Genomic DNA, 18,081 nt, shown 5'->3' with positions numbered 1-18,081 from the left:
CTGGTGCTGCAGGTGAGAAAGTAGAGGATTCGAGAGGAGAAGGGGTTGCTGGAATTTATCAGCTAGAACAGGGCCAGCTGGGAGCGCAGCTCAGGGCCCTGCCTCCAGCCCTCTGTCCACAGCTACCTGGGCAAAACCAAGAGGCAAAGCACCCAGAGGAAAGAACTGGAGGCCGCGTGCCCACGAGAGAGCAGGAGGGCGCTATTCTTGTCTGGTCTCGTCTGGTCTAGTCTGTTCACTTGCTTGTTGCTTGGGACCACGTGGGTTTTGCAGCCCTCCGAGGTCGTGGCCTAAGGTCTGGAAAGCACTGCAGGAGTTGTTTCCTAACACAGGGCAAGGGTCTGCTACTTCAGAACGAGCTGGGAAGTTATTTGTGTTGCTGTTGAAATCTCAAACACATGGAGCAGGAGCGGTGAGGGTAGGATGACCCCCAGTGCTCAGCTCCCAGCTTCTATAGCCCATTTCGTCTACACTTCTGGCGGTATTCCCTGTTCCATGGTTGTTTTTTTAAAGAAAATACTTGGGAAATTAACAACCAATACAGACTCCCTCTGTGTCCCCCAGACTCAGGTCTAGCAGGTCTGCAGGGGCTGGTCCCATCCCCAGGTGATATGGAAGGACTGACCCTCGGAGCCTCAGAACTGGTGACTTCTGAGGGCCCCACCATTTGCAAGTGTAGGATTCTGTAAGCGACAACCAGGCCATGGGTTCTGTGAAGGGAAGCGGGCAAACCCTTCAGGTCTGCAGGCACACGAGAGGCTGTCCCCAGGACAGAGGGGCCCGCCACACACTCAGTGGCAGGAGCAGGAAGGGGTGAGACTGAAGGAAGCGGCTAGCCCTCTGTGTCCTCACAGTGCCCTATGCTGGGCTGGCACCCTGCAGCCCAATGATTTGTGTTGCCTACCAACTGCCTCCATTCACCTGTGCCCTCCTCACGGGCAGGGGGCCTTTGACCCCCCCTTTATTTCCCAGAGCCCAGCACAGCAACTGTCAACTCAGGTGAATCATGTGACATTGGTAATATTTGACCAGACGTTACCTGGAATCTTTACATTCAAAATATCAACTTTCTGACTCCACCTCATATACAGCAAGGTTGGGACAGCTCTGACACACCAGCTACCAAGCTGGTGTTTCTGGTTAACCCAACAACAGTGCCAGGCTGCTGTGTCCCCAGGTGCAGGTGAGGAAATGGATACAATGCACCTGGAAGTGCTCAGCACAGTGCAGGTGGTCAGTGTGTTCAATGTGCAGGAATGATTGTTACTATTGCTGCTCAAAGCCAGGCAGCTCCCTGACACCAGAGTCAGGATCTGAGCCCAGGCCCACCTGCTCCAGTCCAGCTGCCTTACCAGGCAGTGTGTCTTGGAAAAGCTGCCACCGGAGGCCTCTGAAAGCAGACTGAACTCAACGGGGTTAACACACGGACATGTGAAAAATATAAAACCACTTGGCAAGTGCCAATGAGTAATTTCTGGGTAAGGAACAAAACCAAGGAGCTGGTCTCCATTCTGGAATAAAGCACTGCAGTAGTTCAGGGAGGGCACCGAGCGCATGGCCCTGTGGCTCTCCTGCCAGACAGGCCAGGCTCAGGCCGGCCGGCCACACAGAGCCCTGCCGAAGCAGGAGGCCGCTCCTCTTACCTCTTCGCTCTGTCTTTCTCATCTTCATCCATTAGACTTTCTACGCTGTTTTTCCTGCAAAAGAGAACAGTGATCACCGACTGCTGTCTGCGTCTAGCTCTTTCTTACAGATCTTTCTGGTTGTTCCCATTTTAGTTTTATCTAAACCACATGCCTTAGTCCAGAGGTTCTCAAACTTTTTTGTCCAAGCAACCCTTTGTATACTCACAAATAACTGAGGACTTTAAAGAGCTCTTGTGTACATGGGTTAAAACTGAGAAATCTTAAATACACACCACTTATTCTATTAGGCATCAGAGTGATGCACTCGTCAGGTGTCGAAGAACATCCAGGAAAGTCCACTGCACACTCATGAGAGTAAAATGGGCAATCTTAGGTTTACAGAAAATGCAAAGCCATTAGAGAGCGTTCCTATGTATCTTGCACCCAGTTTCCCCTATTATAAACACCTTACATCAGTAACGTACAACTGACACAATTAATGAACTGTTATTGATACATTATCATTAGATAAACTCGATATTTTATTAATATTTCCTTAGTTTTTGCCTACTGTTCGTTTTCTGCCCCAGGATCCCTTCTAGGACACATTAACTTTAGTCATTGTGTCTCCTTAGTTATCTCTCCAATGTGGTTGTTGCTCAGATTTTCCTTGTTTCTGATGACTTTCACAATTTTAAAGAGTGTTTGTAGGGTGTCCCTCAATTCGGGTTTGTCTGATTTTTTTCTCATGGTCAGACTGGACATATGAGTTTTTAGGAGGAAGTGCTCAGAGGTCAAGTGTCCATCTCATCACATCACATCAAGGGTATTAACAGGGCACATCACTGTCCATTGACCTTAGTCACCTGGATGAGGTGGTGATAAACTTACTTTTAAATTGTATGTTAGTTATATTTCCACATAATATGTGCACTTTGCTTTTCCTCGACTTTCAGATATCCCTTATGGGGAACTGCTGAAGTGTTCTTCAAAGTGCACCAGTAGCAAGAAAGCTCCGGTGGCTCCTCGTTCTCATCAGTACCCGGTATTGCCAGTCTTATTGATTTTAGTCATTCTAGTGGGCTTGTCGTGGGATCTCCCTGGGATTTGAATTTGCATTTCTCTGATGACTATGGTGTTGAATATCATTTCACAGACTTACTGGCCATTGAGATGGCTTCTTTTGTGAGGTATACAAGTTTTATACCCATTTCCCTCCTCCCTCCCTCCCTCCCCCCCGTCCTACCTCTCCCTCCCCTCCTTCCTCCCCTCGTCCTACCTCTCCCTCCCCTCCTTCCTCCTCCCTCTCCTGCCCCCTCCCTCCCTTTCTCCTCCTCCGTCTCCTCCTCCTTCATTTCAGATAAAGACTCTCTAAGTTTAAAATGGTAGATCCAACCTAAAAAAAATACAATGACTATATTATTTCCCGTTTTTAGATTCTGATACATATTTATTGAACTTCAATCAGATTAACAATTGGACCCATTGCTTTAAACTTAGAGTCACTTCACGGACACATGTCAAACTTATTATTTAAAAACATAACTGGGGGAAGAAAAGATGGCTGCAGAGTAACTGCTGTCTACATGCCCTTGTTCCCAGCCAGGGACTGGATTTACAGCTAAAATACTGTGTAATCAACTTGAAAACCAAGAGAAGTGTAGCTGACTGGACATATTATATCTAAGTAGCACCGAAGAAACAACGTAGAGACTGGTCTAGCAGAAGCAGACACAAACAGTGAATACATGGTGGTAACGGTTTACCTCTATAGACACCCAGCCTAAAGGGTTAACAGTTGTGCTACGGCGCCCATCAAGACATCTTGAGACTGCACCTGCACAGCAGATTGCACAGTATGGTTAGGGTTGAGCCTCATAGTCAACCAGACTGAGGGTCAATCCCAACCATAAAAGGGCCATTAGCAATCAAGACCCAATTACAACAGGAGGGTTGAAACAACCCACACAAGAGACATTTCTAGAGAATCTAGCTCAGAAGATCAAGGAGACTGCACCACTGGGAGCCACAGGACACCTACAAGAGAAGGTCACCCCATCAAAACTGGGAGTCATAGCAATCCTTTCTAAAACATAGAAACAAATACAAAAAGACAACCAAAATGGAGAGAAAAAGAAACAGGCCCCAAATGAAAGAACAGGAAGACACTCCAGAAAAAGAGCTAAATGAAATACAGGCAAGCAATATGTCAGCTAGAGAATTCAAAGTAATGGTTATAAAAATGTTCAGAAAACTTAGTGAGAGTAACACCACCATGAAGAAGGATATAAAAACCATGAAAAATAATAAGCTGAAAATGAAAAAATGCCACATCTGAAATACAGAATATACTAGAAGGAATTGTCAGTTGACTGGATGAGGCATAGGACTGAATCAGTGAATTAGAAGACAAAATAGAAAAAAATCACTCAATCAGAACAGAAAAAAGACAAAATAATTAATAAGCAGAACAGTTTAAGGGAGCTTTGGGACAACAGGAAATGGAACACTACCTACATTATAGGGGTGACAGAAGGAGAAGAAAGTGAGCAAGGGATAGAGAACCTGTTTGAAGAAATAATGACAGAAAACTTCCCTAACCTGGTGAAGGAAAATGTCACACAAATTCAGAAAGCACAGAGAGTTCCCAACAAAATAAACATAAAGAGGTCCACACCCAGACACATCATAATTAAATGGCCAAGATTAAACACAAAGAGAGATTCTTAAAGGCAACAAGAGAGAAAGGCAGTCAGTTACATAAAAGAAAGTTCCCATTAGGTTGTCAGCTGATTTCTCAACAGAAAAACTTCAAGCCAGAAGGGACCCGTGTGAAGTATTCAAAGTAATGAAAAACAAGAATCTGCAACTAAGATTGCTCTGTCCAACAAGACTGTCATTTAAAATCAAAGGTGAAATAGAGAGCTTCCTAGACAAAAGAAGGCTATCACCAAACCAGCATTGCAAGAAATGCTAAAGGGACTTCTTTAAGAAGAAGAAACATATAGAGAGGAACATAGCATTAAAATGGTAATACATAAGTACTTATCAATAATAACCTTAAATGTAAATGGATTGAATGCTCCAATCAAAAGTCATAGTCTAGTTGGATAAGAAAACCTGACCCATATATATGCTGTCTACAAAAGACCCACCTCAGAACAAAATATTCATACAGAGTGAAAGTGAAGGGATCGAGAAAAAATTTCCATGCAAATGGAAATGGAAAGAAAGCTGGGGTGGCAATACTTACACCTGACAAAATGAGCCTCAAAATAAAGGCCGTAACAAGAGACAAAGAGGGTCACTGCATAATAATAAAGGGATTGATCCAAAAAAGGAAATGACCCTTATAGACATATATGCACCCAATATAAGAGCACCTAAGTATATGAAAAATTTTTGGTGGACTTTAAGGGAGAAGAGGTTGACAGCAATACAATCATAGTAGGAAACTTTAACACCCCACTGTCAACAATGGAGAGTTTTTCCAGACAAAAAAAATCAACACACTAGACCAGATAAAATTAACTGATATTTACAAAATATTTCACCCCAAAGCAGCAGAATGTACATTCTCAAGTGCACATGGGACATTCTCAAAGACAGACCGCATATTAAGACAGAAGTCTCAATAAATTTAAGAAGATTGAAATCATGTCAAGCACCTTCTCTGACTGCAACGGCATGAAACTAGAAATTGACCATGACAAAAAACCTCCAAAATATTCAAACATATGAAGGCCAAATAGCATGTTATTAAACAACAAATGGATTACCAATGAGACCAAGGAAGAAATAAAAAATTACCTCGAGACAAACAAAAATGAACATACAACCACCCCAAATCTATGGGACACAAAGAAAGCAGTCCGAGAGGGACGTTCATAACTTTACAGGCCTACATCAAGAAACAAGAAAAATATCTAGTAAACAGTTTAACTCTACACCTAAAAGAACTGGAAAAAGAACAGCAAGAAAATCCCAGAGTAAGTAGAAGAAAGGAAATAATAAAGATCAGGACAGAAATAAAAGACATAGAGACTAAAAATAAAATACAAAAGATCAGTGAAACCAAAGCTGGTTTTTTGAAAAGATAAATAAGACTGATGAACCTTTAACCAGATGCATCAAGAAACAAAGAGAGTAGACACAAATAAATACAATCAGAAATGAAAGATGAGAGGTAACAGCAGACATAACAGAAATACAAATGATTGTCAGAAAATATTACAAACAACTATATGCCAACAAAATAGACAACTTGGGTGAAATGGACAAATTCCTAGAAACATACATCTTCCAAAATTGAATCAGGAAATAGCAGAACATCTGAACAGGCCAATGACAATTAATGAAATCAAAGCAGTAATAATAATAATAAAAAAATTCCAGCAAACAAAAGTCCTGGACCGGATGGCTTCACAGGTGAATTTTACCAAATATTCAAGGAAGAACTAACACGTATCCTCCTCAAGCTATTCCAAACAATTCATGAGGAGGGAAGACTTCCAAGCTCTTTTTACCAGGCCAGCATCCTCCTAATCCCCAAACCAGAGAAAGACACTACAAAGAAAGAGAATTACAAGCCAATATCCCTGATGAACATAGGTGCTAAAATCCTCAACAAAATATTAGCAAACTGGATCCAGCAAGACATTAAAAAGATCATACACCATGCCCAAGTAGGATTTATTCCAGGGATGCAGGGCTGGTACAATATTCACAAATCAATAAATGTGACACATCACATAAGCAAAATGAAGGAAAAAAATCACATGGTCATATCAATAGACACAGAAAAAGCATTCTACAAAATCCAGCACCCATTTTTGATAAAAACTCTCAACAAAGGGGGAATAGAGGGATCATACCTCAACATAATAAAGACCATATATGACAAACCCACAGCCAACATCATACTAGAACCATTTCCACAACACAGGGGTGTCCACTCTCACCCTCTTATTCAACATAGTACTGGAAGTCCCTGCCACAGCCATCAGACAGGAAGAAAACATAAAAGGCATCCAAACTGGAAAAGAGAAAGTAAAACTGTCATTATTTGCAGATGACATGATATTGTACGTAGAAAACCCTAAAGACTCCATCAAAAATCTACTAGATTTAATAAATGAATCAGCAAAGTTGCAGGATAAAGCTATAGATTCAATATAATTCCTATTAAAATACCAATAGCATATTTTACAGAACTTGAAAAAATATCCCCGAAATTTATATGGAATCATAAAAGACCTGTAGCAATAGCTATAGCAATCTTGAGAAAGAAGAACAAATTTGGAAGGATCACAATACTTGATATCAAACTATACTACAAAGCCCCTGTAATAAAAACAGCCTGGTCCTGGCATAAGAACAGGCATATCGATCAATGGAACACAACAGAGCGCCCAGAAATCAACCCAACCCAAGCCATTATGGGCAATTAATATTTGACAAAGGAGGCAGGAGCATACAATGGAGTAAAGACAGTCTCTTCAATAAATGGTGCTGGGAAAATTGGACAGGCATATTCAAAAAAATGAAACTAGACCACCAACTTACACCACACACAAGAATAAACTCAAAATGGATAAAACATTTAAATGTAATTCATGAGACCATAAAAACCCTAAAAGAAAACATAAACAATAAAATCTCAGACATCTTTCACAGCAGTATTTTTACTGATATGTCTCTGACTGCAAGGGAAACTCAGGAAAATATAAATAAATGGACTACATCAAAATAAAAAGCTTCTGCACAGCAAAAGAAACCATCAACAAAATGAAAAGAGATCCCACTGTGTGGGAGAACATATTCACCAATGATTCATTCAATAAGGGGCTAATTTCCAAACTATGCAAAGAATTCATGCAACTCAACACCAGGTAGACAAACAGTCCAATTAAGAAATGGGCAAAGGACCTGAATAGCAGTTTTCCAAAGAGGACATACAGAGGCCAAGAGACATATGAGCAAATGCTCAACGTCGCTAATCATCAGAGATTCAAATTTAACCCACAATGAGGTGTCACCTCACACCTGTCAGAATGGCTCCATCAACAAATCAACAAATGACACGTGCTGGTGAGGGTGTGGAGAAAGGGGACCCTGGTGCACTGCTGGTGGGAATGCAGACTGGGGCAGCCACTGTGGAAAACAGTAGGGAGGTTCCTCAAAAAATTAGAAATGGAGCTGCCTTGTAGGGATATACCCTAAGGATCCCAAAATACCAATCAGAAAGAACATATGCACCCCTATGTTCATAGCAGCACAGTTTACAACAGCTAAGATCTGGAAACAGCCCAGGTGCCCATCAGTAGCTGATGGATAAAAAGCTGTGGGACATTCACACCATGGACACTATGCAGCTGCAAAGAAGGATCTCGTGCCCTTTGGGACAGTGTGGAGGGACCTGGAGAGTATTATGCTGAGTGAGATAAGCCAGGAAGAGAAAGACAAACATCACATGATCTCACTCACATGTGGAATCTAAAGAACTTAATAAACTGATGAACAGAACAGATTCAGTGACATGGGAGCATGGAGCAGACTGAGGAATCTGAGGGAAGGTGGGTGGGTGGGTGGCTGGGTGGGGAGGGAGAGATTAACCAAAGAACTTATATGCACATATGCATAAGCCAAAGACACAGACAATGGTGTGTTGAGGGACTGGGGGGGAGCAGGGTGCAAGGGGTCGATGGGGAAAAAAGGGGACATCTGTAATATTTTGAATAAAAAAATTATGAGTATACAACCGAATAATCCATTTCATGGACATTAAGACAACTCATGTGGACTCCGCGGCCTTGATGCCTTGAACGGGGGGGCACGGGTGCTATTCTAGATTAAAGGAAATTATGGAGACATTCATTATAAAAAAAAGAAAAAATGCTGAAAACTAAAACAACTTGAAACCAGCACTGGCCTGTTACTCAGTCGTTAGAACACTGGCCCGGGGCCACACTGATGTGACGTAAGGCAGCCGCCGCAGGGGAGCTCCTGGGAACGGTGTCTGCGCACCTCGCGGCTTTGGCTGGAGATGGTCTCCAACAGTCATTTCCTTCCCCTCTGAGCCCACACCTGCCCTCCATGGGCTCCCATGCCCAGGACAGGGACCTGGGTTTCTCTAATGCTTCCCGGTGCCCCGGAGCAGCCCCTGCCTTACAGTCCCATCACCGCCCTGCCGTGGTCTGCACGGCCGCCCGGAGGCTGGTCACCTCCATCTCCTCCGGGGACACGCGCAGCCTGGTCCACAGCCCAGCCTGAAGGAGGGCCCGCCTCTGTCCCGCAGCACAGCAGGAAGGCGGGGCGCGGGCAGGGAGCCTCAGGGCACCCCACAGGAGGGCCGCGGGGCGCTTCCTCCGGGAAGCCCCTGGGCGGGAGGCAGGGGTGGGCTGACACCACTGGTCAGCAAGCCCGTGGCCGGCGCACACAGACACGCTGGCCGCTCCGCTGCTGGGCCAGGCGGGTGTCGGCCCCGCAGGACCAGGAGCCTCCAGCATCCCTGCTTTGCACGATCAGATGCTCGTGCGGCAAGTTGAAGGTGGTGTAGAAGCGCTCTCTCGTTATTCACATCTGAGCCTGGGTAACACTGAAGAAACCGCAAGAGGGATGGGAAATAGTTTTTCTTTTTTAAAACAGAGACTGAGCCCTGGCTGGTGTGCTCAGTTGGTTGGCATCACCCAGCCGGGGGTGTGCAGGAGGCAGCTGATCGATGTTTCTGTTTCATCCATGTTTCTAGCTCTCTCTCTCTCTCCCTTCCTCTCTCTGAAATCAATAAAAATATATTTTAAAAAATACCTATTTTAAAAACCCCACATTCTTTAAAAATAAATAAATAAAACAGAGACTGAGTTCTCTCCTGTTACAAATGTCTAATGAAGTGACCCCAATAAACGCACAAATTGCCCACTGGCTCAGCTCCCCTCTGTACCCAGCTCCAAGGCCCTGGGTGGGCTTCAGGGTGTCAGGGAGAGTCTGAGCTATGGCCCCTCCGTCAGGACTATGTGCTCACGGCTCTGGGATTAGAAAGGGCTGGCTCAGGACACCCTCGGTAAAGCATTTTGCTGTGCACAGAACACATGAGTTCGTGACGTAAACTGCAGATAGAGCTCTAGCTTCTGGTTCTCTCATGCCAGCTCAGTAATTACGACTCTCTGGTCCTACGATTTTCCCCTGACACTACCCTACGCCCGCAAGCAGCAACACGGTGGTATTTCAGGAGGGAACAAAAGCAGTGCGTGTGTGTGTGTGTGTGTGTGTGTGTGTGTGTGTGTGTTCCGGGGGGTGTGCGCGCCCACTAGTGCACTTCTCTCGGCTCAGAGAACACACGTCAAATTGTTAAGCATCCACTCACAGCTGTGACTTCAGCCCCAACCCGTCACATCTTCCCCCATCCCTGTTCCCTACCTCTAAACTGCCACAGTGCCGTCCGCTGTCCCCACGCCATGGCTGCCCTCGTCATCTCCCCAGCCCCCCCCCCCACGGCCAGGGAGGCACTTCCACCCACGCGTCACCATCCTCACCTGACTATAACCTCAATTCATTTCAGCCATGGCCAGGCCCCCCCCCCCCCAGCGGTGGCCCTGGACAGAGGCAGGCATAGTTCCCATCCCCTGTGCCCCTTGGCAAGCAGCAGACACTCCAGCGCTCAGCACAGGCTCCAGGACACAGGGGAGCTTCCACTTAGGGATCTGTTTTTAATGTTTGGAGAGAAGCGGGGCCTTTGGTTCCCAGCAAGAATTCAAGGTAATGTGGGATCAGCGGGGAGGGCCTGCGCTGGGATGCAGGATGCCCTGTGCCTGGACCTGTCCCCGAGTCACCTCGGGTGCTGGGTCCTAACCCTTTACACTAATGGAGGCAGGGCAAAGCGATTAAACCACGTTCACCCAGGAGACCGCCATCCGCACGCTCGGACGCCCCTTGCTCTGCGCGGCCCCTCTGGACGGGCTAACAGGCTCCGGCTGAGTGGGCGAGCGGCGGCAGGCCCGCCCGAGCTCGCCTTCCACCGCCGAGAGCTCCTGAGGGGTCTCGGGGCACCCGGGGACAGAGAGCTGGTCGGCGCCCGGCCCAGCCTCCGAGGGAAGACGGGACCCAGGTGAGGCGGAAACACAAAGGAAGTTTGGGGAAATGGTTCCTTAAAAAACCCCAGGCCCTACTGTCATCCGCCGCTTTCAAACACAAACCGACCCGTGTCTTCCTGGCGGTGAAACGGCCCCTCCCCCGCACAGGTGCCACCCCAACATCCGCACCAGCGCCCCGGCCGACCCTGCTGCTGGCCCCAGCTTGTGCCTTCCCCCACCTGCTCCTGACGCCTTTCCCCTCGACTCTCCCATGGCTACTGGTAGCAACTGGACAGGCCGGGGGCAGGGGTGGACATGAGCCAGAGGTGCCAGGGCGGGGGCATAGGGCCCTGTTGAGGGGAAGGGCACGGCACTGCCTCTGCGTTTACTGCGTTTGGTCCCAGCGGCCGTTGTCCGGAAGGAGAGGCCATCCCTTTGGGCCTGTTGGGCTCAGAAGTTGCACAGAGCTCCAACCGGGTTGAGGGATGTTCCCCCGGGGCCCAGGAGATCCCACCTACTTCCAGGAGCTGGTGTCCGAAAGCGGTCATCTTGGTAGGACGCAGCACAAACTTGGAGCACGATGCTGGTGTCCCAAGGGGGCCAGGTCCTGCGCCCCAGGGCTTCTGGGAGAGACAAGGCCCCTGGCTCACCCCCTCGAACAGCTCAGCCAGCCCCTGGAGCAGAAGCAGGAGAAAGCTTCTCAGCTGAGCAGCAGCCCTGTGGCCAGGTGGCCGCGGTGCCACATCCGTAAATGCAGAGATGTATAATTTTTAGAAGGCTCTCTTCTAAAATGCTGGACATTGTGTCCTCTATATTTTTATAACAAAGGTATTAGAAGGTTTTGTCCATAACCCTTTGAGAAACGTTCAGACCTGAAAACCCATGACTTCGGTAAGGCTCGCCCAGCCTCTTTCAGAAACAACCTTATCTGAAAAGTTTCTCTTTGGCCTTTTAAACACAGAAAAGGCAAAGGCCAGAGGGCCCCTTGGCCTCTGTCAGCCAGTCCCTCGTTCTTCCGCTCCTGGCCCTGGGCCTTTGTTCACACGTTCATTCAGCACACACAGGGTGTCTCAAAAACATGCACACACTTTACAGCGGACAGCTCAACTGATGCTTCTTTCCTTTCAGCCAGACTAAGCTTTGAACAAAGGAAAGGCATCCTAAAATGCTTCTGGAAGTTACAAAACGCAGTTGAAGTACAAACACTGCCTTTATAATCATTCCAAATGTGTACACGTTTTTTGGGACACCCTGTGTATTGTGCCCTGGAAGCCCCCACACCGACAAAGGGGGACCCGTGGCTAAGAGGCAATGGTCCAGAAAGATCCTATGTTCAAACTGTGGCTCTGTTATTAACCAGCTGAGTGACTCGGGCAAGTCACTAAACCTTTCTATGCCTCAGTTTCCCACTTCACAGGGCAGCTGAGACTTCAGGACATGCTATCTGTAAAGCACCTAGAGTGTGAGCCACGAGGTAAAAGCTCAATGAATATTAGCTCAGGTGGTGGTTATTATTATAGGATCAGGCGCCATTCAATAACAATTGACCATGGATGTCAATTAGCTTTATTTTTAAATTCCAAAGATATTCACAGCTACCAGGGGACCTGCTGCACAGCAAGTCCTTTAAATGTCCCCTGCCATCCAGAGGCTCCTGCACTTCAGCTTCATCACAGTGTTTCCCGAAGAGCTGGCGACAAGTGTTTCTGAGAACTGAACTGTATTTTAGATGTGAGTGGCTCAGGCCACTCATTAGAAGGGCACAGACCCCCTCAGTTATGACCCCTCTTCAGCAAAGCCTGCAACCTCTGCTTAGTCTGCTTAACAAAATACCACGCCTGGTTTCAGGAGGTCACAGCTAACTACCAGTTTTTTTAAAACTTCGAAATTCACGTAAAAGGGGGGAAAGTTTGGATTCTTTTTTTGATTTTAAATAATTAGTTTTACATATTTTTGGCTAAACTTAACAAGGCTGAAAATGAAATGCTGTTAAAATCAACTGACTCAACATTAGTCATGTCTTCTATTCAAAGCATTCATCTTTTGATTCACTTTATTTTTTAAATATGTTTTTATTGATTTTTAGATAGAGGAAGGGAAAAGGAGAGAAAAAGAAACATGGGTGAGAGAGAAACATCGATTGCCCACCTCCTGCACACCCCCTACTTGGGAGCCCACAACCCGGGCATGTGCCCTGACCGGAATCGAACTGCTGACCTCTTGATTCAAGCTCAACCAAGGAGCCACACTGGCCGGGCCGAAGCATTTATTAATGCAGCAGCAGCAGCTCTGAGCATGTTCCGTTTACTTGATACCTTAACTAAGGGGGTGAGTCTGTCTTACGGTGTTATATTCTTATGTTTACCTCAATGAAGTCCTGCAGCTGGCAGTGCCCAGAGTACGCTAGACTCTAGTCTATGGAAAAACCACCCACTTCTTTAGAGCAGAGCCAATCAGTCCAAGACACACTCACACTGTGAATGTTATAAACAGAAATAAATTTCATTTTTGCAAACTTGTTTGAAAGAAAGGAAACCAACAAATTAATAAATAAACTAAACTGAGATGTCTGGTTTAAACAAAAACATTAACCCTTTTTTCATTGTTTTCTTAGGGAGAAGCAATACATACACATCGCAATCCACTCCACTTTCATTAAGAGTAAGAAGGCAAAGGGCTTACTTAGCCCATTCTCATTAGGCAGGCAGGTGCCCTGTTACATGTATGTATGTAATTTAAGTGCATATATAAGTATACATATATATATACATTTTTTTAAATGGCAATATGAAGTGTTAAGTCCTCCCTAATCCTTCCTCCAAGAACACCTTCTCTCTCCAAGTTACTCATTTGAGACTCTGCCCCTTCACGTGGTTCCGCTGTTCACTCTGCTTTGCCCCTGAGCAAAAGCCACGCCTGTGCCCATGTAAGAACAACAGGCCCGTCCCCGCTGAGTGGTCTGTCTCTGGCCCTGCGCAATCAGACATTTTGAGGTCACGAAAAATTATATTAAGAACAGCAGCATAGCCTTTCTTAGCCATGATCACAAGTGAGGTTTTCACGATGTACAGTGTGTGTGTGTGTGTGTGTGTGTGTGTGTCTGTGTGCGCGCGTGCTCATGTGTGTCGTGTGGCAACATGGTAAGATGGGAACATGGTAATATTTATACCACCATGAGGCCAAGTGTTCCAGGGGGTGGAAAAATACATGCACATTAGAGATGGGATCATAGCGGGTCATACAAAGCATGTACACTCCCCTTTCTGTTGTCTCTTATCTTGGTTGCAGAAAAACAAATGCGGTAATTTTTATCTTCCAAACGTACTGTTTGTTTCCTGGTAAGTTCCTAAGTACCCTTGTGTGGCCACAGAGAGACAATGAGAGTGTGACTTGGATATAGACAGAAAGGAAGGAGCTGAATTCAGGAAGCACAGCCTTACAGAAAGTTTAAAATATTGAAAATTATGTGGTTTTTCACAAAAGCAAACTTCAAAAGTGCCTCATGGGACGGACCTGGGCCATAGATCTGGGTTTGGAGACCTGAGTCCAGCAGCAGGATCAAGTTCTCTCAAGTCCTGCCCTTCCCTGGGAGACTCTCACGGGGCAGGACAGGAGAAAGGAGCCCAGATGGGCTCCCCATGGAGGCAGGGCTGCTCCTCTTTCCAAACTCACAGAACGAGGCTCCCGCGCCACGCGGGGCGGCGGTGGGAAGACTGCGGTGACGGGCCTGGAGCGGCGGGAGGGGGCCTCTGTGTCGGATCATCACTGCCCAGCTGGTGACCTCGGAGAATCACCTCATTTTTTGAACTGTGGTTTCTTCCTTGGTGGAGTAAGAAATAATTTTGTAAACTCTGAAATGTCATATAAAAATGATGTCTTATAACTATCTGAAGATGATCGTTTAGCTCGTGTGCTCTTCTGGGTAAGAATTACCTGCACAGGTGTCCGTACAAGTGACAAGGAGGCAGGATGAGGGAGCCATGGGGCAGGAGCCCTGGTCACCACAGAGCACTTTCCATCCATGGCTGTGCATGGTGACAGGTCGGGGCAATTCGTGCGAGTTTGTCTTAACAGTATGTACGCAAGTCCTTCACGTCCTGGATACGTGGCTGCCTGAGGTCCAGGTTACGCTGCTGCTGTGTGTGGCTCTGAGGTGCCTCTTGGCAAATGAGTCAGGTGTGGGTCAAGGACCTGCTTCCCATCTCCTGCCAGGTGCTGACGCTCTCAGTTGGGAACGATGAGGCCATGAACCCATTCTGACCTCTGACCTTGCTCGCACCACCTATGACAGAATCTGCAATAGCCTGGCATTCACCCAGTCACTGCTGACGTCTGGCCCTGGTGGTCCTCGCAAGGCCTTCAGTTTCTGGACTGGAGTCAGTTTAAAAAAATTAATGCTTCTATCTGAAATTTAATATTATAAAGAAGGAAATACGGCTTTTCTATGCTCTGAGTTGTGGCTGCAAATTCCCGCTCTACTGCTTAGATTCCAGCCCACTGTCGACAGTGGGCCCCTTGGATGCAGATCTGCATTTGCAAGTGTGGGAAACATGTGATTCCAAGGAACTCCCCGCTGGCTGGGTCAGTTTCCTTTCCTTACAGACGAGAGTAACTTCCGTTTCAAGACCCTCTGACTCCACTCCAGCTTCTCCCCCACAAAAGACAGGTAAACAGCAGGCTCCTCCCTTTCCCAGCCAAGGCGACAGGCCTCGGGGTAGTCTGCCTGGCACTGCAGACCTCCACAGAGGACCCGGGATGGCCGTGTGCACAGTGCGTGCGTGTGCGGCTCCATACAGGCAGGGCAGCGGGGCTGTCAGTCTAGAACACGGGGAACGGTGTCCCCTCCACTGAAAAGCACAGTGGCTCCGTCCTGCCACCAGGAAAGCACCAGGAAGTCAGTCTTCATGGAGTTTGTGAGATCCCACGACTATTTTTTAAAAAAATCAAGGGAACAGGTAGTGGTTGTCACACAAAGCTACATATATAGTGAAAAGGCAGAACCACACACACACACGCACACGCACACACACGCACACACACACACACGCACACACACACACGCACACGCACACGCACACACGCTCTGTACCAAACCAGGAGCATCAGCACTTGGCAGGGGGCTGCTGGATCTGCCCCTTCCATGCCCGCCGCAGCATCAGAAACACTGCCCCTCCCTCCATGCCCCGCCCAGAGCGCCTTCCCCGGGCCCTCCCTGCATGGCCCCCATCTGGGAGCCACCCTGTGCACCCACCATCGCTCTTACCCTCACTAGTACCCTCAACTTGGCCTCAGTCACAACCCAGAGCACAGTGCGAAGTTGTGAACTGGGTCAGGACCCGGGGAGCCGGGCTCTGGGGAGCTCAGGTGTGTTCTGCACCCGAGAGGCTGAGACAGCAGGGGGGCCGCCAAATCTCCTCCGTCCTCTGTCTGTCTCTCCCTCCTCTGTCTGTCTCTCCCTCCTCTGTCTGTCTCTCCCTCCTCTGTCTCTCCCTCCTCTGTCTGTCTCTCCCTCCTCTGTCTGTCTCTCCCTCCTCTGTCTGTCTCTCCCTCCTCTGTCTGTCTCTCCCTCCTCTGTCTGTCTCTCCCTCCTCTGTCTGTCTCTCCCTCCTCTGTCTGTCTCTCCCTCCTCTGTCTGTCTCTCCCTCCTCTGTCTGTCTCTCCCTCCCCGGCATCGCAGGCTTCCTCGGCCTGGGCCAGGGGCAGGACTTAGAGGCCGGGCTGTGTGGGGGTGGGTGGCCAGGCCTGCCGGGGGGGGGGGGGGGAGGGCTGGGTTAGGAGCCGGGGGACCGGTGCAGCCTTTGGGTCTCCACTTCCCCACCTGGCGACAGTGACACTGTGTCCGTGACACTGCCTTGTCAGCTGTAGCAGAAAGATGGCCCTCAGATTCAATTATTTAAAAAAAAAATAGAGGTAAAACTCACTTAACATATAATTAACCATTTCACAGTGTACCATCAGTGGCACCTACAGCATTCACGGGCTGTGCACCCGTCGCCTCTCTCTGACTTCAAATCTCTGTCGCCCGGAGAAACGCTGCACCCACTGCGCACCTGCTGCCACGGCCACTCCACTCCCTCCTGTGGCCGTGGACCTGCCTGATCTAGACACGCCAGACAGAAGGAATCACGCAGAGTGACCCAGCCCCGGGCCTCCCTCGTGAGCGAGCGGCTTCAGGCTCGCTCGTGCTGGCGCCTGGCGGGTCCTTCCTCTTCCAGGCCCGGGTGCCCGCGGCCGCAGGCCCCACGCCCGCTCCCCACCCAGCCTCCGCGCGGCTGTGAACGCCGGGTGCGAGCGTCTGTGTGGACGCGTTTTCCTTCCTCCTGGGTGTGGACCCGGGAGTGAGGCTGCCGGGTCGCGTGGGGGTCTGTCTGCCTGAGGACCTGCCACACTTCCCCCGGCGCCGCTCCGGCTGACATTCCCACCCACAGCACAGGGGCTCCGTGTCTCCATATCCTCAACACGTTATTTTTCCACTGCAGTTCTTCTCTTTTTAGTAAAGCCATCCCAGAGAAGAAGGCAGCTCTCCAGGATCAGAGTGCTGTATTTAAAACCACCCTCTCAACAAAAACCTCCCCAAACCCCTCTCCTTTTCCAAGTTCACTGAAAGCTGAAGGCCTTTTCTGTCCTTGAGCACTTGCTAAGCCCTGTAATGCCCTGAACAGCTCCGACAAGCAGCCTCGAAGCCGGGCGGCACTCCTGCAGGGTAGGGCTGCGGGTTTCTGAGGTCACGGCATCCTCTGCACAGGTCAGCAGCCCTGCTTATTTTGTAAACCAAATCCACGCATCGAATGAATCCCCACTGAATTATTAAAAACTAAACACTTTATAAAATCGTAATTCTAAAAATATTTTTAGAGATGGCCTTAAAAAGTGAAATGATGTTTGAACAAAATGTAAGGAATAGGGAAAACACAGAGGTTCGGGGGATAACATAGCTGAGCTGGCCTATATTATGGGTGTTATTTCATGTGCATATTTCCATTTACTCTGCAACACAGAGGTGAGTAAAGAAAAGGGATATATTTATACAGTACTCTCATGAGATTTAATATTGCGCTGGGACAATGGGCCACACTGCAAAATTCTTAAGACAAGAATCTTCCTATTCTCAGAGATTTTAATTGGCATCTGTTTATTTGTTAATTTTTGTGTGCCCTGAACCAGCAGGCCTTCCGTACCTCCTGGAACATAGCCTGCCAGTCACAGCAGGCACACAGATGAATCACTCCAGCTCTGTCTCGTAGGCAAAGTCGCCAAAGTGTCACAGGAGCACCAAGGTGGGAGGGCCAGGCAGGTGGGAGCTGAGCCTTGGGGAAGCAGCGCTGGAGGACAGGAGAACCCTCACAAACCTCTCTGGGCCTCTCAGACAGTGCTTACAATAGCACGAG

The 18,081-nt window shown here is 48.0% G+C and overlaps 1 protein-coding gene across 1 annotated transcript in view; it reads right to left on the bottom strand.

The window, feature by feature from the left end:
* NPAS2 (neuronal PAS domain protein 2) overlaps window positions 1-18,081 on the bottom strand; it is a 140,135-nt gene that overhangs the window by 78,353 nt on the left and 43,701 nt on the right. Inside the window, exon 2 of the mRNA XM_081155769.1 lies at window positions 1,644-1,697. Within this exon, the coding sequence (XP_081011895.1) occupies window positions 1,644-1,675 (32 nt within the window). The 5' untranslated portion in view covers window positions 1,676-1,697. The remainder of the gene's footprint in view (window positions 1-1,643; window positions 1,698-18,081) is intronic.

The sequence above is a fragment of the Miniopterus schreibersii genome, assembly GCF_964146895.1.
Source record: "Miniopterus schreibersii genome assembly, chromosome: 13".
NCBI lineage: Eukaryota > Metazoa > Chordata > Mammalia > Chiroptera > Miniopteridae > Miniopterus > Miniopterus schreibersii.
The sequence above is the reverse complement of the archived record's forward strand: the minus strand, read 5'-3'. Positions and strand labels throughout refer to the sequence as shown.